Raw genomic sequence first — 24,533 nt, forward strand, 5'->3', positions numbered from 1 at the left:
AGTGCAGATATAAGATGTTTCTGGATTCTCATTCTTTCTCTAGGTCTGTGGAGATAAAATAGTGGAGGGAAAAATAGTGGTTTAGGAGGAAAATAATGTAGAATTTAGAACCCAATAATAGATGAAAAAATCTGTTCAAGCACTGTATGTTAATTTTAAGGATTTAAAAGAAACACTTTAAACACCACTCTGAGCATGTTTAATGCTGAAAACATCTGTAATGTTTTGCCTCATGAATGCAGCATAATGACTGAGTCAGGTTATGTAGATCTGACCATCACCAAATGGAATGACAAATTAGGATAAATAGCTACATTTCCACATTTGGAATTATTTTCCGTGAAGAGGCAATTGACAACACACACGAGCAAATTTTTGGATTATGTAGTTTGATTAAGCATGAAAGTCTGAGCAGAGATGATCAGTCCTTTACATGGGTGGAACAGAAAGTGAAATAGGTCATTTGGCAGTTTCCTGTTTTTGTGTCTCAGAAAATTCACGCTGATTTCTTAGAAATTTCAGTATTCATTGCTCTGCCATATCTGATGTCTGAGTTTCTTTATTTTCTTAAAAATGTCGTTGTTGAGAGTAGTCAAATACTTTATGTAATCTTATATATAATCTTTATATAAAGTATATATACTTTATAATTATATATAATCTTATATATAATCTTTATATGAAGTATATTACATATACTTTATATAATCTCACTTGATGTAATTGACTTCTGATTTTGTCTTTCTTTTAATGTGTATCACGTGGTGGTATCCAGTAGCCTGGTAGATTGCAAAAGGACTGCCCCTCATCTTGCAGTTGCAGCCGAGGGAGGTCTGTCTAGTTCTTGCCCTCCACAGTCTTCCCTGTTCCATCCTTCGGAAAGGTAGAGGAGTTATTTTCCCCATTGGGATGTATTCAATAATGAAAAATTTGATATAACTCTTGTTATAAGTCTATTTTACCATTAACCAAATTACTTATGAAGAAAATACCTGTAGATTATATGGAGTGAAAATTTTGATCTAACTCTTACAAATCGATTTCACTAACCAAATTACTTACGAAAAATATGTATATAGATTACTCTTTTCCTTTCATTATAAGCATTTGTAGATGATCAGCTTTTTTTTTTTTTAATTCCTAACTTTGACTCTCTGGAAATTATGGTTAAGCATATAATTTTACCTAATTCTGTGGAGTGCTTTGAAAATGAGAATAATGATATACAGCTTGGGAATATGATCTTCTGTTTTCTGTCTAGGGTTGTTTGGCAAATAAGTTTACAAGATATTTTTGGAATACCACTTTAATTTATTATAAACATTCAAGTAGTTTATTGGGCTGTCTGAATAATGGAGTCAGACGCTTTCCACAGCATTTCTGGAACAGAATCTTGGAGAATGGCCTGGGCTGGGTCTCAGGCTGAGGATCAAAGGTTGGTGTGTTCACTTGATGTAGTTCATCTCAGATTTCTGCCTTCATTCCCTCAGTTTTGACCTACCTACTTTGTGGACTTACATGGTTTACTTTATAAGCCTTAGCAAATGAAGCTACGATTAATTTGTACATGGAAAACATTTTTTCTTTTTGATTAAAGAACCAGACCTCAGGATGTACTTCATTCAGAGGCTACATTTGCAGAAGAAAAGTCCATTTAAAATGAGGAAAACAAAGTCGTAAACAGTTATAACTAATTAGCCTTATTGGGACTGGCAAAAATACTGAAAACTTTGATAAGGCTAATAACATCAGTCATCGACCTTGTAAGCTTACTTTTTTGAACAACCCTTGATCTTAAAATAATAATATTCGATGACAGAGCACTTTGGAGTCATCTTTCTGATAAATCCCACTTGGCAGTGGGCCCCGTTCCTGGGTCCTCTTTGGTCCATCTGAATTCCCTCAGTGACGGTCGGTAGAAAGCGCATCTGTATTTGTGCACGGGACCTTTGGAGAAGGGTTGCTGTGGCCTGAATGGGCAGCATTTATGGGGGTGGCCTGTTTGCTGTCAGGGAGGGACTTGGCGGCAGACTTTCGCGTAGGGCTGGTCTCCTTATGCATGAGTTACACACTTGAGTGCCTCTATGGGTTTTGTGGCTTGTGGCTTTTATGAAGGGACCAGAATGTTAGGAACTCTGGAGTTGGGAATTGCTGCAGGAGAACCATGTTCCACATTTTTCTTCTTCTAGAGCAGAGGTTGGTAAACCACGGCCTATGGGTCAAATCTGGTCCACCATCTGCCTCCGTCAAGCTTTCCCGGGCATAGGCAGTTGGTTTACATACTGGCCGTGGCTGCTTTCACACCACCACAGCAGCGAGTAGTTGCGACAGACGTCGTAAAACCCATAAAGCCCGAGATATCTGCCATTGGGCTCTTTACAGAAAACGTTTGCTGACCCCTGCTCAGAGCAAGCTTTGTTTAAAGGACTTTATTTCATTTAGTGGCAGCGAGATAATTTATTGCTGCAAAGAACTTATAGCCAAATATGTTCTATTTTGTCTGGTAAAACAGAATGCAAGAGCTTTTTAGACAAATATTTTCAGGTTTGGGCACAGCACCGTTGAGGGTGAGAAGCCGGTTTCGATGGACTTATTCCATGATGACGCTGGAGAAGGAGTGGCTTGAGGTCACACTTGTAGGTACCGAGGCCCCTCGCTGGAGGCCACAGCCTGCGCTTTTCCCATTGCAGTGATACCGAACACGTGACTGTAGACGCTTCAGTGCCACAAAAGCGGTGTCTCTTTGGAGAAGCTCAATTGTGGAACTGGAAGAGCAAGGAGGCTGAAAGGCCAGGAGCCTTTCCCACAGGGATGTGTGGGGGCCCCATGTGCCTTCTCATAGGACTGCTCCCTAAAGGGCAGAAATGTGTGTCTGTTGGGATCAGGGTGTCCCATTGCAGAAGCTCTCCTAGTGTGATGTCAGGAGCCTTCTCTCCCCAGGCAGGCGAAAGAGAGCGTGCAGGCTGCCCCGTGGCAGCACGTCATTAGAAGGGCTGGGAGTCGGGGGCACCAAGGGAGCAGGGACCACCCTCTGCCCCTCAGTGTGAGATGAGAGAGGTGGCACTTGGTCTGGCTGCTCTATGCAGCTTGACCAAAGAGATTCAGGATCAGTTTAGCCCATAAGGTCCGTGTTTGTTGGATGCAAGTTATGTGTCATCATGAACTCACCTTGTATTGACAGGACAGCTCTATTCAACTGGAGTTGAACTCTAGGTAAATGAGACCAGGAGCATCCGTCTCCGAAGAAAAGATAAGATCTGGGAAAGAAGACGGCAAGGGAAACTGAAAGCTTTATTTCCTGCTTTGTCTGAAAACCCTGCCGTCTTCCTCTAGAGGGAATGATGTGGGAAAATAAGCAATAATTAACCATGTTATTATGCAGCAATAAATACTCACAAGAATTGCTGCTGTAAATACTATTTCTCTAAGTTGTTGAGAAAATGGTGAGGATCTCGTGGATAAATTAATGACTTTTGGATGGTTACTTTGGCTGGGCAGAAGTCAGACCTCTTTTGGGTCTTCAGAGTAGAAATTCAGGAAACATGGAGGTGGTTACTGGGCGAGCCTTAGCCAGCTGGTGAGTCCCTTGTGAAATATTCCTGGAAGACATAAGACCTTAGAAAATTTCAACTTGTAGGCTCCTGCCCAGCGTTATCGAGTTTATTTGTGGCATCCAGCATCTTTGGTAAAATTGGCACGTCATATAATTTCCCTGTTTCCGAGGCCAGTGCAGATGATAAATATTTAAAATATGGACTCTAATGAATGCCTGCCCGAGCCAACCAAGACCCTTTTGCAGCCCTCTGACAGCAGAGGGACTTGATTTGGAAACAGATTGCAGGAGATGCGAGTGCAGAGTGGGGTGGGGAAGGGTGGTCTTTTTGAGGTAAGAACAGACTATTTTTCCCATTCTCTTTACATCTCTTTCTTTTGTAAAACGTCCTTTTTCTGGGCTGCTGCTTTTTCTCCTCTCCCCTGTGGTGCACCAGGCGGCAGGGTGGGGCGGGCGACCCACGTGGAGCGCCTTCCACGGGACGCGCTTCCCTGCCGCATGGTGGCCGGAGGAGGGATTTGTCATGAGGCTCCGCTCAGAGCGAACGAACGACACCTGGGGGTGCATTTTCTGGGCTATTTGAGCCATGGAGCTGGGCCCAAAACATTTACAAAAGTTTCTTTTCCCACCTTAATTTTCGCTTTGTGTTTTCCTTAAGTCCTTCCGGTTCCCGACCTTCAACACCTAAAAGTGATTCAGAATTGGTCAGCAAGTCCACGGACAGGACAGGGCAGAAGAACCCAGAAATGCTTTGGCTGTGGGGAGAGCTGCCGCAGGCTGCTAAGGTGAGAGTCTCATCAATTCTGGTTCTATCTTGGCTCACTGCAACCTCTGCCTCCCAGGTTCAAGCGATTCTCCTGCTTCAGCCTCCCAAGTAGCTGGGATTACAGGTGCATGCCACCACGCCCCACTAATTTTTGTAGTTTTAGTAGAGATGGGGTTTCACCATGTTGGCCAGGCTGGTCTTGAGCTGCTGACCCCAAGTGACCTGCCTGCCTCCGCCTCCCAAAGTGCTGGGATTATAGGCGTGAGCTGCCATGGCCAGCCAGGATCTACATTTTCTATCACAGCTAAATGCAAATTAAATTAAAGAAATACAACTTACACACAATCTTGCTGTCTTGAAACTGTAAACAAAAATAGCTTCTAGCTCTTGAGTCTGCTAGGTCAGTGATGACTGGAGCAAAGCCACAGGGAGAGAGATGTGGACTCTTGGCCCATTGAAAGAGAAGCTGAGTTGTGAGAGCTGGAATCCACATGTTCTTGTGTCCCTCACACAGAGAGACATCTGGGAGAGCCCTGGGAGAGGGAAAAGCTAATAGAACAGAAATGAAAGATTTCAGCCTAATAGATAAAGTCTGAAAGCCTTAAGGTTTTGATTCATCAAGTAGTAAGTATTTCTGGGCCCTCATTGTTGGTGGGACCCTGAATTTGACTGTATGGAAATCTCCAAAATAAATAGAGAAGCAGCTGAGGGTAGCGGAGAGAATGAGGGCCTGGGAGGCAGCAGGTTATTCTGGGTTTGAGTCCTCACTGCACCCCTTGCTAAAAAGGTGACCTTGGGTAAATGAGTAGACTTCCCTGAACCTCAGTGTCTTCATCTGTAAAACTGTGAGAAAAGGACACAATTGTTGGGAGGTTAGAAGGGCTAAGGTAGGTATGTGAAGTATCTGGCACCTGTAGGCCCTCTGAATATTTGCATTCTTTTTCCCTGGCTGTGCCACATGCACGCTGAGCCCCAGTTTCCCTATCTTGGAAATGCAGTGGGTTTACATGTAGGTACATAATTGGTTCAGCAATTGTATTTCTAAAAACATGAAATCAACACAATCTTTTCTTTCAAGAGATTTTATTTGGTGTGCTAATGTATTGTAAGCATCTTGAATTATGTTATTATATCACAAGCTTTAAAAAATATTGGGTCCTTAGAAGATGCTATAGCCTCTTGCACCCCAGTAAATGTTTGTAATATGAATGAATGAGTGAGTGAGTGAGTGAGTGAATGACTATTGAAAACATCCCTTGTAAAGAGTCAAGATGGGCAGCTTTTTGGAGAGTAGTCTGTTGAGGCCAAAGTTGTGGATCCAGTTCCTTTCTAAGTTATATTTAGATTTCACAGAAAATGCTGATTTCCCTGTCCACAGCTATGGTGCTGACCCAGCCAACTCTCTTTGCAAGTTTATGTCATTAGTTGCTGGAGAAACAGCATGGAAGTGCAAATCCATCACTTCTGTGGTTACTAGTTGTAACCACAGATTTTCTGTAGCATTGTTTTCATTTGCAATTGAAGCTGTTTGATCAGATAGAGAAGTGAATACTTTCTCTCCTCTTTTTAGCCCATGAATTGCATTTTGGTTTTTGTTTGAATAAATCTTTTCTGTAACTGGAAATCCCTCTGGCAGTAGAATCAGAAATGCTAATTTCTCACTCATGTGAACCAACTATCACCAAATCTTTACTTATTCACTCATGTTTTGGGAATAAACTTTATTGAAATATACATAGAGAGAAATACACAGATTGTAAATGTATAGCTCAGTACATTTTCACAGCAGGAACAGATCTGTGCAACGTGCACCTAGACCGAGAAGCAGAGCATGACCAGCAGCATGGAAACTGCCACTCTTTGTGGTCACTGCTCAGACTGACCCCTCTGCTCCCTGCAAGGGGAAACTTGATCTTAACAGCAGAGATTAGTTTTGCAAGATTCATTCATGTTGTTGGTGTAGCTGTAATTCATTTATTCTCATGGCCGCTGAGAATCCCAGTGTGTGTGAATAGACTTGTAATCTAACAGCATTTAGGGTGCTCCTGCCTGTTGGCATTGCTAATCTCACTTCTCTTTGGCAGTTGATGTTTTACAGGAAAGTTCATTTGCTTTGGACCTAATCTTGGTTTCTGGACTTTTTGGCAGGTATAGAAATCACCAGGTGATTGCTGAGGCTTGAAAGTCCCTGCCTACTTTTAATTACTTGTTGTTCTCCTTGGGTCACTCAGTTTTTCTGGTTGCCTCTGTGCTGACCTTCTCTCTGTCTCTGTCCCTCTCTCCTCTTTGCTCTAGTCTTCTTCTCCACACAAGATGAAAGAGTCCAGCCCATTGAGCAGTAGAAAAATTTGTGATAAAAGTCACTTCCAGGCCATTCACAGTGAAACTTCAGACACTTTTAGTGACCAATCGCCAACTCTGGTCGAGGGGGCACTTTTGGACCAGAACAAGCCTCAGACAGAAATGCAGTTTGTGAATGAGGAGGACCTGGAGACCTTAGGAGCAGCAGCACCGCTCTTGCCCATGATCGAGGAGCTCAAACCCCCCTCTGCCAACGTTGTCCAGACAGCAAACAAGATGGATTCTCCTTCCAGGAAAAAAGGTACCAAGTCTGGGGCTTCCCAGCTCTCTTTCTGTCACATGACAGGTCCTTTCCAAAGTTCCAAGGAAACTGAGGTAGAAACTGAACCATGACAATGATCATGTTCAGTCTGTGCTCTTCGGCGGAATATATTAATTATCAGAATTTAGTCATGGGAAATCAGACATGAAGGAGGCCTTCAGGATCACGTAGCAAACTTCCTCATTTTACACACTGAGGCTGCTTGCTGAGACCTGGGGGAGTTAAGTCCTTTTCAGCACACCATGGGACCCATGAGTGTGACTTTTATAAAGCTGATTATTAGGTTAATCTTGGCCACCTCTCCCCTTGCCTTGCGTTGCTTTCCAGCCCCTTACCCACTGTAATTTCTGCATACCATTTATCATGATTTCAAATGATCATTATTTTATTGATTTATTTTTGCCTGACTCCCCCGTAGAATATGCGCTGTCTGAGATCAAGAGTCTTTTCTATCTAACTTGCCTTTCTCTCCTTGGCACTTGGCATAGTGGTTGGCACACAGTGGGATCTCTGCGTTGGTTTAATGCACTCCTGGCTGTGTGTCAGTATCAACAATGCCAGGCCTGATCTCCATCCACCCAGCAGCTTTGTGTGGTTTTCTAGAATTATATGGACCGATGACATCATTCTCTGCCAGAAGTAAAGAGGACATTTGAAGTCATCATGCCCAGTGTCTGACAATGCACAGTGTGGGATGCTTTGCCTCGGGGAATTGATGGGGAAGTGTCTAATGAAAGCTTTTATCGTTTCATAATAAGTGTAATAATAATGGTAATAGCCTCAATGCGTTGAGTGCTCAGTACACTTCAGGCACTTTATGGAGGAGGAATGAGGCTCAGCAAGTTAACTAACTTGATCCAGGCCACATGATGGTGGATGACGGCCCTGGTCTGTGGACCTTGGTGGTCTACGGTCATGTTGTACTGCCCACCATTTTCCAATGGGAAAAGTGCAGGCTGTGGCCTCCAGTGAGGGGCCTCGGTACCTACAAGTGTGACCTCAATCCACTCTTTCTCCAGCGTCATCATGGAAGAAGTCCATCAAAACCCCCTTCTCACCCTCAACGGTGCTGTGCCCAAACCTCAAAGTATTTGTCTAAAAAGCTCTTGCCATTCTGTTTTACCAGACAAAATAGAACACATTTAGAACTGTTGTGGTTCTTGGGCAGTTTGAGTACCTGGGAGCAAATCTGCACGTAGTGTTTGAATACTGTTTCTATAGATACAACGCCATGAGGTCATTTCTAGAAGAGTGGTTTTCTGACTTGAGCCATTTGCCCTTTTAGATAAACGAAGCCGACATCTTGGTGCTGACGGCGTCTACCTGGATGACCTCACAGACATGGATCCTGAGGTGGCAGCCCTGTATTTTCCCAAAAAGTAAAATTCCTCTTAATTCCTCACATCATTTCCTATAATCTGAATATCATTCTGTGTGAGCCCAGTTTTCCCTTATGTTTGATTAGAAAGTATGCAAGACAGCTGGGCACGGTGGCTCACGCCTGTAATCCCAGCACTTTGGGAGGCCGAAGTGGGCGGATCACTTGAGGTCAGGAGTTCAAGACCACCCTGGCCAACATGGTGAATCCTCGTCTCTACTGAAAATATAAAAATTGGCTGGGCGTGCTGGCACGCACCTGTAATCCCAGCTACTCGGGAGGCTAAGGCAGAATAATTGCTTGAACCCAGGAGGCGGAGGGAGGTTGCATTGAGCCGAGATCATGCCACTGCATGCCAGCCTGGGCCACACAGTGAGACTCCATCTCAAAAAAAAAAAAAAAAAAAAAGTATGTGAGAGAGAGGCAGCGGGAGGCTCCCATTGCCTTGTGAAATGCGCCTGCTCTCTCTGTGGACATAAGGGTGTGGGCACTGGACGGCGTCCCCACCTCTGGACAGGGGCGCAGGCACCGGGCTGCCCTCCCTGCAAAGCCTGAGGTCATGTTGTCCACAGTGGTCATGGTCCACAGCCCAATAAGTGGCAGCTGTGCAGCCCTTTCTTCCCCCAGAAGGGTCTCCCGTGATCCTGGGGACACACCCTCAGTCCCCCTGCGATCTAGGGCAGGGCTGCTGCCTGGAGGGGAAGGGCAGGGAACAGGGAGGACAGCTTGCTGCTGCTTCAGTATATTTTAGGGGGATACAGGGAGATGCAGCCGGCTGAGAAATAATGGTTTTCTCCCCTAAGCTAAGGCGTTTAATGTCTCTTTCCTTGTCGTGGTGCTTTAATAAACATCCGTGCTGAGATGCAGCCGTCTGCGGCTCTGAGGGTGGCCGCGTGCCAGAGCATCGCTGGATGGCGATGTAGGACCCTAGACTGGGACAGTCCTCAGCCGGTCTCTGCCGCTTTTCCTCCTTCCAGCGGAGACCCTTCCGGACTTGCAAAACATGCCAGCGACAACGGAGCCCGGTCAGCCAACCAGTCCCCGCAGTCGGTGGGCAGCTCGGGCGTGGACAGTGGCGTGGAAAGCACCTCGGACGGGCTGAGGGACCTCCCTTCCATCGCCATCTCCCTCTGCGGGGGCCTCAGCGACCACCGGGAGATCACGAAAGGTACCGCGGGCCTCGCGCGGGCGCCCTCTGGTGGCCGCCGGTCAGAAGGCCCAGAGGCTTAGGCTTCTTCAAGGGGTGCGTGTCAAGGCAGCTTTTCCCTCGGTTGCAGTTAATGATGGCAACAGATGATAGCACCGAACTCATAATCCCGATGTTTCTGGCTTGCAGTTAGTCGGCCTCAGAGTTCTGTGGGTCACACATGGCTCAGGCCATCGTTGTGTGTCTCCTGTGCCCCAGGCCAGCACTGCAGAGACGGCCTCCAGAGGCCTGCAGGCTAGAGGGGGTGTCAGTCTAATTAAATTAGAGGGCGTCGGCAGCGGGAGAGAAGTGCACCGGCGCCTTGGAACAGGGAGGTCTGAGTTTGTCCGAGGAGGTCTGGGAACTTTTCCCAGCTGGATTCAAAGGGCATTAATAGGGTGGGCTTAGGGGATTCATTCGTAGCACCTGCCACATTCGTAGCAATGCCCTCCCAGAGCCTCCTGACAGTTCCATGGCGGGGTGTGCCCAAGTCCCCCAGCGGGTGCAGTCAGCAGTTATCAGCTGATGGACATGGGGACTAGACACAGTCGCCCTGCACCCCTCCCGCCCCCTCCCTCACCACTGCCTCTTTTCCATCCCCTCGTGGTATCTCTAGCAGGGAAGGGGCCGAGGCTGTGTACTTCTTCCCTCTACCTCTCAGGAGCCACCCCCATCTCCCCTTCCACCCAGGGGTGCTATCTGAGACTTCTGCCTCCACCCTGGTCCCTTCAAGGCTTTGGGAATTTCTTCTTCCACAAAGATTGAGGCCTTTTTGTTCTCACGCCGGTGCCAGCCAGTCCTTTGAGAGTGGAAACAAGATTGTGTGCTGGGTCCCGCCGGCTCCATTCATTCACTCAGTTTTCCTAGGGCCACACATTAATACCCAGCCTCACTGTGTTTCTGAAGTCATGGGGGCTCTCTGGACACTGGCATGAGGAGGCCAGTGTCCCATCGGAGTCCCCTGGGCGTTCCCTCCCTGATATACACGAGCTGATGGGGGTGGGGTGGCAGCACTGATGAGGCTGGGCACCATTATCTGAGTGTTATCTCATGGGGCCGGGATCTGCAGCTGTCCAGTCCTTACAGGTGAGGCCAAATCGTCACAGTCAAGAGACCCCAGGGGAGTCCCCGGAGGTCCTGGTTAGGGCTCTGAGGGTGCATGTTGAAGCCAGTCAGGCTGGCATCATGACCCAGGGACTCTTTTCCTGGACAGAGGAGATTCTCAGTGTCTGATGTCTGCTGGGTTTTGGTTCAGTTCAGGGTAAATAGGAGCTCCCAGGGAAGGAGTGGGCGTGGCTCTGGGCCAGGGAGATGGTCAGAACCACGGTCAAGGCTTAAGGTACAGCCCAGCTGCCAGAACCCATCAAAGAACTGAGGGTCCAGGGCTGAGGTATGGACCTCCTGACCTTGCCACCTTCTCCTCTGCTCTGATCCTGGTGGGGCTGCCCCACCACAATGAGAATAGTGCCCTTCCTGCTTCTGATTGTGGTGGAGGCAGGCCCATTTTTGAAAGGGCCCTATGCTTTCTATTTATGACCTTATCAGTCCCCATGACCACCCTAGGAAGCAGATGTGGTTATTATCCCCATGCTAGAGGAGGGAGCTGGGACCTGGGAGGTGAACCGCTTGCCCAGGCTCACCCCAGTAATCATGACTTCAGCCGAGGGAGCCTGGCTTCTGCGCCATGCATAGCCATGACTCTGCCTGTGTAGATGCACGTATGTGCTGTTTTCACCCCTACTCCCTGTGTGAACGTATGTGCCCCCACTAAGGTACATGTCCCCCAACGTCCTCAGACTTCCCTGGCCTCCCTGCATTGCTGCGCAGACACCACCCTCCAGATAAAATGGTGCGGCCTTTACAAATACATTTTATAGGATTGTCTGCACAGTTGGAATGCACAAACTCTCAGAAAACACTTGTGAGTGAGCAAATGAAACGTAGGCCTAATTTTGAACTGAATTTTCTTTTTCTTTTTCCCTGATCCTCTACAATTGCTGCCACAGATGCATTCCTGGAGCAAGCTGTGTCGTATCAACAGTTTGTGGACAACCCCGCTATTATCGATGACCCCAATCTCGTGGTAAAGATTGGGAGTAAGTAAGTACCTCTTGAAAGTCACTTTGGCAGTAGCATGATACTGTTTCTGTTTCATGTTTTCAAATAGACCTAGACATTAAGCCTTAGAAATATATAAAATAAAGACTTTGCTACATTGCATTATTGTGCCTTCACTGTGGTCAGAGTTCCATGCCAACAGAATTGGCAATATAGCTGATAAAGGTTCAGATAGTTCTCAGTCTTGTGAGTTTTCTTTTTTCTTTTTTTTTTGAGACAAGGTGTAGCTCTGTCTCCCAGGCTGGAGTGCAGTGGTGCAGTTGTAGCTCACTGTAGCCTTGAACTTGTGGGCTTAAGAGATCTTCCCACCTTGGCCTCCCAAAGTGCTGGGATTTCAGGTGTGAGCCACTACACCCAGCTCAATGTTCTTATTGAATGTGAATAGTCACACTCCGCAGTACATGAGTATATCAGAGTAGCCTACATCTCTACCCTTTTGAAAAACTTCATTGTTGGCTGGGCGCGGTGGCTCATGCCTATAATCCCAGTACTTTGGGAGGCCGAGGTGGGCGGATCACGAGGTCAGGAGATCGAGACCATCCTGGCTAACACAGTGAAACCCCGTCTCTACTAAAAATACAAAAAATTAGCCGGGCACGGTGGCGGACACCTGTAGTCCCAGCTACTTGGGAGGCTGAGGCAGGAGAATGGCGTGAACCTGGGAGGCAGAAGTTGCAGTGAGCCAAGATAGCACCACTGTAGTCCGGCCTGGGTGAAAGAGCAAGACTCCGTCTCAAAAAAAAAAAAAAACCAAAAAAAAAACCTTCATTATCTGAGGGCAAGGGATGTACAGGTATTTTTGCAGACTGTTAGCAAGCTTTTCTCCCTTAAACCATGGATGTTTTACACCTAGTTGCCTTTACCTTGACACATGGCAAGAAATACCCCAAGCGCGTTGTGGTTTGGTGCAGCAGCTGTACGGTGGGATTTGGGCTGCTGGCATGTCCAGCTGTCCGCCCTGCTGGCATGGCTGCTGCTGGGCCCTCACTGGCTGCTAGGGTGAGGTGGAGGGGAGCCTCTGCCTGGGGGTGATGTGGGAGAGGGCTGGGGGCTAGCAAGAGTATTGAGCTCTTTAAGGACCTGGCTGGAGTCCCGAGCTTTCCTTGACTACTTTATATGACATTGGAAAGGTTTTCAGTCTGAGCCTCGGTTTTTTGACATCTATTTCATTGTTTTGTGTTAGATATTATAACTGGACAACAGCAGCACCCCTCCTCCTGGCAATGCAGGCCTTCCAGAAACCTTTGCCAAAGGTGAGCTTTAACATGAGAAAGAAAAGGGGACGCTAGAAATGATGGGTAGCTTAATCTCGGGTGGTTGGAATTTCACTTTTATTTTGGAAACCACAGAGTTAATTCCACTGTGCTCTTTTGAAGTTCCTGAGCATACAGGCCAGGAGTTTCAGATCTCTCTCTTGCACCTTGCACGTGGTTCCCCCTCCTCCTTATTAAGGCAAAACCTCCCAATCATGGCTGTGCGGACCAGATTCCTTTCACAATATCTGCCTTGCAAGGGGCACAGGTGGAGGCTGAGCAGACAGGTGCCAGGACCTCAGAGCCCAGTGAGGACAAAGGGAGATGAGTGTCACCCTAGAAGGGATGGAGCAGGCATCAGGGTCAGGTGCAGGTGCCTGTGCCAGTGTCAAGTCCCGCTCAGCCAGGAAGCCAGCCCCATGCCTGATTCTCTGAGGTCGGAGCCAGTACAGGGCCTGGGCAGCTCCCAGTCTGCAGGGGAGAGTGGGGAAGTGGCCGTAGGGAAGAGTTAGGGCAGCCACGCCACCTGCCAGTCTGCAGTGTTCTCATCTTACCCCAAACAATTCACTAGACAGTCAGCCCGGAATTGTTAATTTTTTCAGTGATAGATCTTCCTACCAGATTATACGTTCTTTGCTGCAGAGACTGCCTTATGCTTGTTTGTATCCTTTGTGCGCTTAGCAAGCTTTTGTACGGCTTAGGATGTTGCAGTCGGTCAGCCAGTTCTAACACTCGAGATTCTTGAAGGTCTAATCAGACTTTGTTGAGTCTAGGCTTGCTCCTTCCTGGGTTTGCGTATGTGTGTGTGTGCCTGTGCCTGTGTGTCAGTGTGTGTGTGCATGTGCGTGTGTGCATACGTGCACGTGTGTGCATTTGCATGCGTGCATGTGCGCATATATGTGTATGCATGTGTGTATGTGTGCATGCTTATGCAGGTGTGTGCCTTATGTGTGCGCGTGTGTGTATGTGCACGTGTGTGTGTGCCAGTGCGCACGTGTGTGTGTGCGTGTGTGCATTCATGTGTGGATGTGCACGTGTGTGTGCACATGTGTTTTGAGGACTGCAATCTCATCTTGGGTGGTGGTTTATCTGTGAATATCTTTGTGGACTGGGCTGAGGGCATGTTCTCCAGAGTGGTTTTTATTTTGTCCCTGCCGTGGTATTCATGGCCTGGGACACATTTTTATGTCCCTGTTCTCAACACTTACAAATCTGTAGGAAAAAAGGCCATTGCAATAGCAATATAGCTAAAGGATTTATTTATTCACTGAAAAAGAAATCCACATGGGCTCTGAAACTTAAAAGAAATTAGTCCTTGTGATATGCATGCTAAATCTTTTTACAAGTCAGTAACTTTTGACTCTATATATGGCATTTCTCTAATATAGAAATTATTTTTAAATGTAGAATTTGCCCATCTTATCTTTTATGGCTATTGGGTTTTGTATCACATAAAATGGCCCTGCTTCCCCATTTCTAAAACTTGTGAAGATAGGCCCTATATTTTCTTTTTGTGCTTTCTTGTATATTGGGCATATTTTTACAAGTTTTGGAAATTTCAAATGATCCTAAAATCTCTCATCCATCTAGATTTTATTTTGAGCATAATGAGGGAAGTATTAGGAACCGAACCAGTTTTTTTCTCAGGAAGTTATTGAATTGGTGAAGATGCTTTTTGTTTTAGGAAACAGAATGACTAAAAGTGGCTTAAGTAATGATCTCATATGACGAGGATCTTAGAAGTTGGCAGTTTCAGGCTTGATGAATTTGGGTTAGCTTCTTTGTGATTCTCTCAGCTTTTCCTTGATGGTTACAAGATGACTGCTGTTCACATCGTCTCCTCAGACTGCCACATCTGAAACGGGAGGGTGGGGGCAGCTCTCTCATAGTTCAAAACTTGTTCACATGGTCACCTCTAAAGCAGTTCTTGGCAAAGCAATGAAATGACTGTGAATGGCTTCGACCATTGAGGTGCATCCTCTGGAGTTGAGCCAGCCTTCTCTGCACACATTGCAGCCTGATTCTTGAACAGAGTTTCAGATCTGTCAGCAAGAAAGGGGGGGCAGGTGAGCTGCTCACAAGGTCTGACATGGCTACTGAATTATCCCAGGACCGTGTATTAACTAACCCTATCTTCCACTCAGAGGCAGTTACAACTTCACCCTCTGTTACATGTCTCTGTGAATTTAGATTTATTTCTGCACTTTGTTTTCTGTTCCTGTGATATGTGTCCTTGTATACCAACGCTGCATTCTTTTAGGTAACCGTATGTTTTGGTATATTTTAATACCAAGTAGTGCTTGTTCTACTTACTACTCTTCTGCCTGAGAATTTTCTGGGCTATTTTTGTTTGTTTTTCAAATGAACATTAGAATCAGTTTGTGAAGGACTGAAAATACTCCTGTTTGTTTTTTTCCTTTCTTTGGCTTGCTTTCTTTTTTTAAACAAATTGTGGTTTGTTACATTTATGAGTGGATTTAGGGGAAATAGGGTCATTGACAGCTTTGTCAATTGTCCTATCTATGAACTGGGTGTGAGTGGTTTGCATTGTAGTGCAGTTGGGTTTTCTTTTGTGTCAGATAGGGATCTTTTAAGCTACATAGTAAATTACTTATCTGTCTGCTTCCCTGCATCCCGTTAGACTGAATCTTTCAGCTTAAATCTTTCTTTCATTACTAGCTGAGATGTCTGCTACTTGAAAGTTCTGTAAACTGAGGAAGGGACATTACATAACTTTTACATTGGTCCTGGAATTAACCTCGGTCCTGGAATTAACCTCAAGATAGATAGATATTTTGTTCTTTGGAAAAACGTACAAAATTATCAATTCATATTTAATCTCCCCATTAAACCCATTTACCTACAAGTATGAATTTTCTTTTTAATACTCGAGATTTTAAATCAAATGCACCTATTAATGTAAATGTTTAGAAATTTACACTTAGTAAAAATCCTATGCATTTTACCTTTTGTTGAAAACTGTTTTATCCTCTACCCTATATTAATCATTTCATATTTTCTTTGATAATCATCATATTGAGAGTAATAATATCTTAACCAGTTAGCCACTTTAATTTGAAAACTTCCAGTCTTACTAATCACTAATGATTTCTAATGCTTTCTTTTTTTTGTTGTTGTTGTTGTGTTGTATTTTATTTGTTGTTTGTTTATTCCTTTAACATCTTCTTAAGTCTTCATGCTTAAGTTACCTTCATGTAATTTTGGACGCCATTAGGTTTTGCTTCTCTAAAATTTTGAACACACAAATAGTATGTTGTGTTTTCTCTGATTTTTTTTTTTTAATCTTACTTTAATTTGCATGTATGTTTCTTTTGGTTTGAATGTGCTAAGTTGATCTTTTTTTGTTCCATTATTTATGTTACCATCCATTTAAAACAGGCCACTGTGGAATCTATCATGAGGGATAAAATGCCCAAAAAGGGAGGAAGATGGTGGTTTTCATGGAGAGGAAGAAACACCACAATCAAGGAGGTAAGCCCAGAAGACAAAGCAGTGCTCACACTTAGCAAGTTTTGGTTTTGTGTGGTGAGATTGGTTTTCATGTACTTACATCAGAGAAATGAACATAGATAGGCCCTAGTGCTGAGTTTCCGTGAGCCAGCTCTGCCGTGAAGTAGGGCGAGTGCTCGTGGCACGTGGGGAAGGTGGGGAGGAAGGTCAGGAGCTAGCAGCATAGGTGTCACCTCCTGGCTCTGTAACCTTTGGGAGACTGTGGTCCAGTCACTCCCTCGTGGTAAGATTTCGTCATCTATAAAAGAAGGGATTCAGCCTGGGAATTCAGTTTCTTAAGAAATTAAATATCTTCCTTCTGCTTGTGGAGACAATTTTTCTTTTTCTTTTTCTTTTTCTCTCCTCCCCTCCCCTCCTTTCTTTTTTGGAGACAGGCTCGCTCAGTCACCCAGGCTACAGTGCAGTGGTGCAATCTCAGCTCCCTGCAACCTCTGCCTCCCGGGCTCAAGCAATCCTTCCATCTCAGCCTCTAGAATAGCTGGGATTACAGGCATGCACCACCACGCACAGCTAAGTTTTGTGTTTTTAGTGGAGACGGGTGTTCGCCATGTTGCCCAGGCTGGTCTCAAACTCCTGGGCTCAAGCAATCTGCCTGCCTAGGCCTCCGAAAGTGTTGGTATTACAGGCGTGAGCCACCACGCCCAGCCTGTGAGGACAATTTTAATGAGGCATACTCACAGCAGTTGACTAATTCTCTGAGTTCTTTCACTGAAATGGCATGTCTAAAGGTCCATGGCTTTGGCGTTCATCTCTGTGAGTGCCTGTGATTTCTTTCAGATTTTTGTTATCTTCGTTGCCCTCTCCTCCTGTTTCTTGAAGCACTTGCTTTGCTTGGCTCCCAGGCCCCTCTGTCCACCAGCAGGCTGCTCCTGCTCTGGCTTAGTCACCTCTAGGAGGGTCCTCAAAGCTCATGTTAGGCCGCCTTTTCTCCTTTTACTTCTTACTTTTCCCTTCTGCCCATGCGATGACTCCATTTTTGTCTCCAAACCAGGCATTCTTTTCTACTCCACATCCACTTATCAAGTAGCCAACTAAGCAGACATTGTCCTGTGGATGCCTCAACATATTTCAAACTTAATGCTTCCAGAATTGAACTCATGGGATTCTTGCGAATTCTTCCATCATTGGGGCCATAGTCAGAAAATGGCACCACTGTCCATCTGTGCGTGAGATTCATGCTTTTAGCCTCACTCCCACACCAGGTCCTATCAGTTTTCCATCTTAAATACTTCTCTGATGTGTCCATGTCTCTCCAGCTCTGCTCCCACAAATCTGCACTACCATCATCTCTCCCAGAGGTGCTTCCAGATGGTCTCTTTGCACCCATCCTCACCCTCGCTTCTTCATTTTCTGTACTGCAGATGCATTGGTCTCTTCAGGGGACTGCTCCTATTTATGTTGCTCCTTAAAGCCTTACTGTGGTTCCCCAGGGCTCTTATAATGAAGGCTGGTGTCCTTACCATGGCCTATAGTGCTTGTGTGTTCTGGCTCCTGCCTGCCTCTTTAATCTCATCTTTGCTGTTCTCTGCTCTCTGTGCATTAACTTCAATGGCTGAAGGTACCTTCTACCCTGGGGGCTTTGCACATGCTATTTTCATTACTTAGTATTCTGTGGACCCCTCTCCCCTGCTTCGCTTAGCTAACTAGCAGATCCAGTAGCCCTTTCCCTGCAGATGAGTCTGGTCTGCTGTCCTCTGCCTGTGAAGTTTTCCTTCATAAATTTTGTCATAGTTGATAATTATGTAATTACTAGTGTGACTATTTGATGAACCTCTCCTTTCCGTCTAGACCCGAAACTTCATGAGGCAGAGACCATATATGACTCTGATTGCTTTGGTGTTCTTGGTCTCCATATTGGACCCAGAGTAGGGGCTCAGCAAATATTTGTTGAGGGCACGCTGATTACTCTGGGAAAGTAATATGAAGAAGCCACAGGGACAACAGTCAAGTTGGTTATTTTAATCATAAACCGCCATGAACTCTATTTATGCCATTAGTTGAAAGGGAAAACGTTTGCTGGAAGAGTTTTATCAAGATAGAATTGTTCTTTGACATTTTCTGTTAGCATATCTGAGGTCTACTCATCAGTTTTGCTGATCTCCAAGGGTTACAGACAAATGAGTGCAAATATGTATGCTTTACACTAGAGGCCTTAAAGGATGAAGGGCCTCTCTAGTTTTCTTACTAGAGAGCAGAATGTTCTAGAATTTAAGATGGAAGTATATTTCAGTGACTTCTTTGTAGAATATCCAAATTCTCACCAGTTTGCATTAAGTGGAGTGCCGCTATAAAGTAAGGAACAGTTATGAAATTAAATGTTTCTTTAAAAATCTGAAATATACTTATTTCAGTTAGATACATATTTGGGAAATAGTCTAAGAAGAAATTGCTAATAGTGGTGGCTAAGTTACATGATAAATAGATAAAATGTAACTGGACATATTATATCAATTATTTGTGTGGTTATAAAAAACCTAAAGGATATTTGAACTTAGTTCATGCTAATCATGTGTTAAGACAGTCAGCCTGTTATATATTGTATTGTTCATTTTCTTTATTAAAGGACCGTAGATTTCATCTCCCGACGAAACGAGCACACAGAAAGAGATTTAGTCGTTTACCCTCGGTCCCTTGGCATTTCTCTCTGGTCTCTTCTGTCCTTGGGGCTAGTGCCCATCTCCGTCCTCCTTTGCCTGTTGTGTGCCTGGCTCTGTGTTTCAGACACAGTCTCCTTTAATCCTCACGGCAGCATTAGGAGATGGAGAATTTCACCCCTGTTTCACAGATGAGGAAGCGAAGTTCTGAAGAGTTAAATGACTTGCCCAAAGTTTGTAAGCAAGAGAAACAAGACTGGGCCCAGGTATTCTCTTAGAAATCCAAGGTTCTTTGCAGTACACCAACAGAGGATTTTCCAAGAGTATGTCATCTTGGAAAAGAAGAAAATGCTTTCACATCTTCTCCAAGCAAAATATGGTACAAAAATATTTTCAAGCGTTTCTATCAGCAATTACAAGAAAATATTTTGAAAGGCCCCCGGAATCCAAGCAGCCCTTGATCAAGCATTTGCATAAGCTGCAGTGATGATGGAGTTTGGTTTGGTGCCACAAACGCTTATGGATAACAGATTCATTTCTAGTCAAAAATATTTCTTGGTTTAATCGTATACTTCTTAGCAAAGGAGAGATCAGGACCCACCGAAACAAACACAGCCAGAGCCTCCCGCGGCGATCGCTAGGGTGGGCGTCATTGGGGAATGGTGTACCTTTAGGGGTCCTGCCTTAAGGAAGCCCATGGGAAAACACCAGCTGTCTGCAAGCCCCTTCTCTGTGGTATATCTGTGACTCCTTCTTTTCTCCTTCTCTAGGAAAGTAAGCCGGAGCAGTGCTTGGCTGGCAAGGGCCATAGCACCGGAGAGCAACCGCCGCAGCTCAGCATGGCCACCAGGTGCGGTAGGAGGCTTCTTGGGATGTTTGCAGCCCCTTTCTGCATCCAACTTCATGGCACATGCTGCCTGGATGCAGACAGGGTTCACCACACGGTTCCAACTCTGGCTCTGTGATTCACTTGGTGACCTGGAGCAATTTATTTAACTTGGTTCTCCCATGAGCAAAACGGATGCAGTTGCTCCCTTAGATAGCTAATTTGCAAAGTAAATGTGAGCCTTAAGTGAGATAATATAACTAGAGCATTCTTTATGGTCCTGGCATGCAATAGTCCTTTATACACAGATGATGATGATGATGACAATAATAACAGTGAGAATAATGAGAGTGATGACAGGAATAAATAGTAGCCCTAATAATAGCATGGAAATAAGTTTCACTTCTGAAGGAACTTGCCTTTCTCTGTAATTTAAATACTGACCAGGACTTAACACTGATACTTTTAACATGGATTCATATTCACTTGGCATAGGAGAGGTTAGATTTTGATGATACTGATCAGTATTTGTGGTGTTTTGTCTTCAGGTTAATCTCTTTATATGGGATTGGAGGTGACTCTGAGGACAGTCCCATTATACACTAATTATAATGGTGGTATCATATATAGACACTGAATGATTTGTGCTGTACCATCTTTTACTTATTACTTCATGTTTACAGTATTCCTGTGCTTAAGAAATCCGGGATTCCATTTCTTATTTAGCAGACAGAAAGTGCTAACAGATTAATTGGGGCCAGATCCACATCTTACCATTTTTGTATCTTGGAGGCCACTGCCCCGCAGAGTAGTCGTTTCCCAAGTGTTGCTCAACCATCACTGAACCACTGAGGTTTTCTCCATGTGTTGCTGATTTATGGGAGAGGCAGGCGTGGATTTCCATTCCTCTGAATCCTGGCCATGGCTCTGTGTCTTAAACAATTTTACATCTAGGATTCTTTGCTACAAACAGAAACCCACATGGGAGGCAGGTGGGAAACGATCTGATTTCTTTATTGTTCTCTGTGGAGAAGAACAGGGTGGAGACGAGTGTGTGGGACCTGGTAGGGGTGAGTTTGAATGTGACTGTGAATGGCCTGGCTCGCTCTCGCCTGGGATGCTCTTGAAGGGAAACCTTTCCGTTTCCCCTGGTGGTGTCCCAGGTGCCTCCTTGCTGACCCGCCACTAGTCTGTGCTTCACTGACACAAGAAAGAATGGGAAGGCACCCAGGGTATCGATATTTCCCAGCTGGGAATTCTGAGTTTGGCTGTGAGTGCGCTTGGAAGGGAGAAGGCAGGTGGGTTGAGGATGGAGCCCAGGCCAAGAATGTGCCACCCTCTGAGCAGCCAGCATGGAAAGCAGACATTTTAAAATAAGTGGTTGTTTACTCCGCAAGCTGTAGCGGTAGCAGCTGACATTGGAGTCAGGCAAGTCTGGTTTGGAATCCCAGCTTTGCTCCTGGGTAACCATTGGACCTTGGGGAAACTCCCTGACACATCTGAGCAAAGGTGCCAGTGCCACCGTCAGTGCCCAGACAGGCTGGGATGGAGCTGGCCTGGAGGCTGCGTGGGAGGCACGCTACCCCAAAAGAGGCACACAAAGATGTAAAACTGCGGCTCTCGGCAACTTAAACCAACTTAAATAGCTACGCTAGAAATGTCCCGCTTTCCTGGAATTCCTTTTAACAACCTTCTCTGTCTTGGCAATAATTTCTAAACACAAGAGGTAGCACAGAGCAGGATGTACAACAGGGACCTTGTCCAACAGCCTTCAGTGTGATCTTTGGCAAATTAATCCACCTCTCAGCGTCTCCATCTGTGAAATGGGGTTGAGAGGCCGGGCGCGGTGGCTCAAGCCTGTAATCCCAGCACTTTGGGAGGCCGAGGCGGGCGGATCACAAGGTCAGGAGATCGAGACCATCCTGGCTAACATGTTGAAACCCCATCTCTACTAAAAATACAAAAAATTAGCCGGGCGTGATGGCGGGCGCCTGTAGTCCCAGCTACGCGGGAGGCTGAGGCAGGAGAATGGCGTGAACCCGGGAGGTGGAGCTTGCAGTGAGCCGAGATCGTGCCACTGCACTCCAGCCTGGGCGACAGAGCAAGACTCCGTCTCAAAAAAAAAAAAAAAAAAATCTTTAAAAAAAAAAAAAAAAAAAGAAATGGGGTTGAGTAACACCGATGCGGTAGACCCCATCTCACTGGGTCTTCGAGGCAACTTCATGAGAAAATGATCCAGAGTGCAGAAACCAATCAGGGAGGATGGCTCTGTGGTCACCTGGAGGACATGCGTTCAATCCCAAACCATACAGTTTCTGTTGGCTGAATGCAGGATGTCTGCCAAATCCATCCTGCCCTCTGGCAGTGCCCAAGGCTGTGGGAGCCCACCTCCTGCATTAGCGTGACCTGGATGTGAGACATGGAGTCAAAGGAGATCATTTTGGAACTTTTAAATTTAATGACTGCCCTATTGGATTTCACACTTGCATGGGGCTTGTAGCCCCTTCGTTTTGGCCAATTCGTCCCATTGGAAACAGGTGTATTTACCCAATGCCTGTACCCCCATTGTATCTAGGAAGCAACTCACTTGCTTTTGATTTTACTGGCTCATAGGCAGAGGGGACCTGTCTCAGATGAGACTTTGGACTGTGGATTTTGAGTTAATGCTGAAATGAGTTAAGACTTTGGGGGACTGTTGGGAAGGCATGATTGGTTTTGAAATGTGAAAAGACATGAGACTTGGGAGGGTCCAGGGGCAGAATGATATGCTTTGGCTCCGTGTCCCCACCCAAATGTCACTTCGAATTGTAATCCCCATAATCCCCAGGTGTCAAGGGTGGGACCGGGTGGAGGGAATTGCATCACGGGGGCCGTTTCCCCCATGCTGCTGTTTCCGTGATAGTGAGTTCTCATGAGATCTGATGGTTTTACAAGCATCTGGCATTTCTCCTGCTTGCATTCACTCCGTCCTGCTGCCCTGTGAAGATGGCACCTGCTTTTCCTTTGCCTTCTGCCATGATTGTAAGTTTCCTGAGGCCTCCCCAGCCAGGTGGAACTGTGAGTCAATTAATACCTCTTTCCTTTATAAATTACCCAGTCTTGGGTATTTCTTCATAGCAGTGTGAGAACGGACTAATACAGCCAGTCTTAGACCTAGGGGAAGATGGGCCTGAGGGTCAGAGAGTTAGGTTTACAAGGGAGGGAAGAGGACAGCGACTGGGAGGGGCCCGTACACAGTGAGCACAGTGGCATCGCTGGTGCCAGCACTGCTCTTACTCTTACTCCTTCTAGCCATAGCAGGCAGGACCCCAGGAGAGTGGGGAGAGCAGCGAGACGCTTCCGCAGCTCTTCCCAAGTTGGAACCTCAGCTCTTGCAGTTTACTTGGGGTGTCACGGATTTTCTCACTGTCCGATACAATCATATTCAAATATGGGCAAAAAATGCTTTTTCCCGTCAAATAGAAACAGCTGGACCATTCGCCATTCTGAGTTAGTCACACTATAGTTCCTTATCAAACCTGAAAAATTAAGAATTGACTCTTTTGAAAAAGAACTCAGATTTTGAAAAGAATATAAAGTTCTCTTGAAAAATGTAAACCTTTTAATTTATACTGGCATCTCAGACGTTGAGTCTCCTTATTAGAGTCATGCAGTTGACTAAAAAGAAAAAAATGGTGTCAGAATGTTTTCCTAATTGACAGACGTGATTGACAGAACAGTCCCCGAAGTCCCATAATTGAGCAAACAGCTTGTCACCATACAAATAATTAAAATACCGTCTGAAAAACGTACACTGACAAGTGCTAACTTAGATGTTGTTCACAGCTACTCTTCTGTGCACACATTTTCAAATGACATGAGCCCTTTTGTTTTGTTTTGTTGCTTCTTGCAGATACTGTAAAGCAAGCAACATTTAATGAGCCATTGTAAGGGGTGGGGTGGGGGCATCCGAGAAGGAGGCATTTTATTCTGTGCAGGGTGGTGCAATCTGAGACGTGGCAGCCGCAAATGACCGTGTACTTGCCCTAAGCCGAAACCACCAACAGCCAACTGCACATCTCGCATTTTAGTCTTTGTATCTGTGTTTTCCTTTCTGTGTTCCTTCAAACATGGCATGCTGCACAAATTTAGTGGTTTTTTTTTTTTAAAGCAGCAGATGGAAATCACAGCTATTCCGCCTTGCCTCCTCATCCCGCCGGCAGAGGTACACATCAATCTGTTGTCACCAAGAGCTTTGCTTCACATTTGGATCTCATTTCACTCCAAACTGTTTGCTTGGAACATAAACATTTTCCCATTCAGTGAGGGAGGGGCCTGTAGTCTCGTTCTTCTTCTGCTTGACAAGGAAATCTGTACCGCCCCCCCCCCCCCCCCCCCCCCGTCCCCAGCAACATTTGCCAGGCTGTACCAGCTCCAGGGCCACATTTACCCCCTCTGAAAACCTCCAGATTGTTGGTTCAGAAGAACCAGCATGGTTCATGGGATCCGTAGGTGTTAGAACCAGAAGGGACTTTGGTTGGATCAGGTCATTTTACAGATGAGCCCACTGAGGCCCAGGGAGGAATTTTCTAGGATGAGGCCTTTGCTGGGGCTTATGTCTGGGTCTCCCAGTCCAGGTCTCTCCAGCCTGTTACCTGCCTGCACCCTGAAGTTTTGGGTGGATGTGATTCAGTTGTTCCTCTGCATTTTAAGATAAAGAAATTAA

At 45.7% G+C, this 24,533-nt stretch overlaps 1 protein-coding gene across 8 annotated transcripts in view; it reads left to right on the top strand.

The window, feature by feature from the left end:
• Window positions 1–24,533, top strand: part of LPIN1 (lipin 1) — a 101,387-nt gene that overhangs the window by 50,911 nt on the left and 25,943 nt on the right. For 4 of the 8 annotated variants that reach the window (XM_058426302.1, XM_058426304.1, XM_058426305.1 and 1 more), the window contains 9 exons: window positions 776–883; window positions 4,212–4,338; window positions 6,615–6,921; window positions 8,228–8,321; window positions 9,298–9,488; window positions 11,513–11,606; window positions 12,808–12,877; window positions 16,277–16,369; window positions 19,773–19,852. In XM_058426302.1, coding sequence (XP_058282285.1) covers window positions 776–883; window positions 4,212–4,338; window positions 6,615–6,921; window positions 8,228–8,321; window positions 9,298–9,488; window positions 11,513–11,606; window positions 12,808–12,877; window positions 16,277–16,369; window positions 19,773–19,852 — 1,164 coding nt within the window. The remainder of the gene's footprint in view (window positions 1–775; window positions 884–4,211; window positions 4,339–6,614; window positions 6,922–8,227; window positions 8,322–9,297; window positions 9,489–11,512; window positions 11,607–12,807; window positions 12,878–16,276; window positions 16,370–19,772; window positions 19,853–24,533) is intronic. The other 4 variants (XM_058426303.1, XM_058426306.1, XM_032172234.2 and 1 more) reach the window with 2 other exon arrangements.

Source organism: Hylobates moloch, unplaced genomic scaffold (assembly GCF_009828535.3).
Source record: "Hylobates moloch isolate HMO894 unplaced genomic scaffold, HMol_V3 SCAFFOLD_13, whole genome shotgun sequence".
NCBI classification, from domain to species: domain Eukaryota; kingdom Metazoa; phylum Chordata; class Mammalia; order Primates; family Hylobatidae; genus Hylobates; species Hylobates moloch.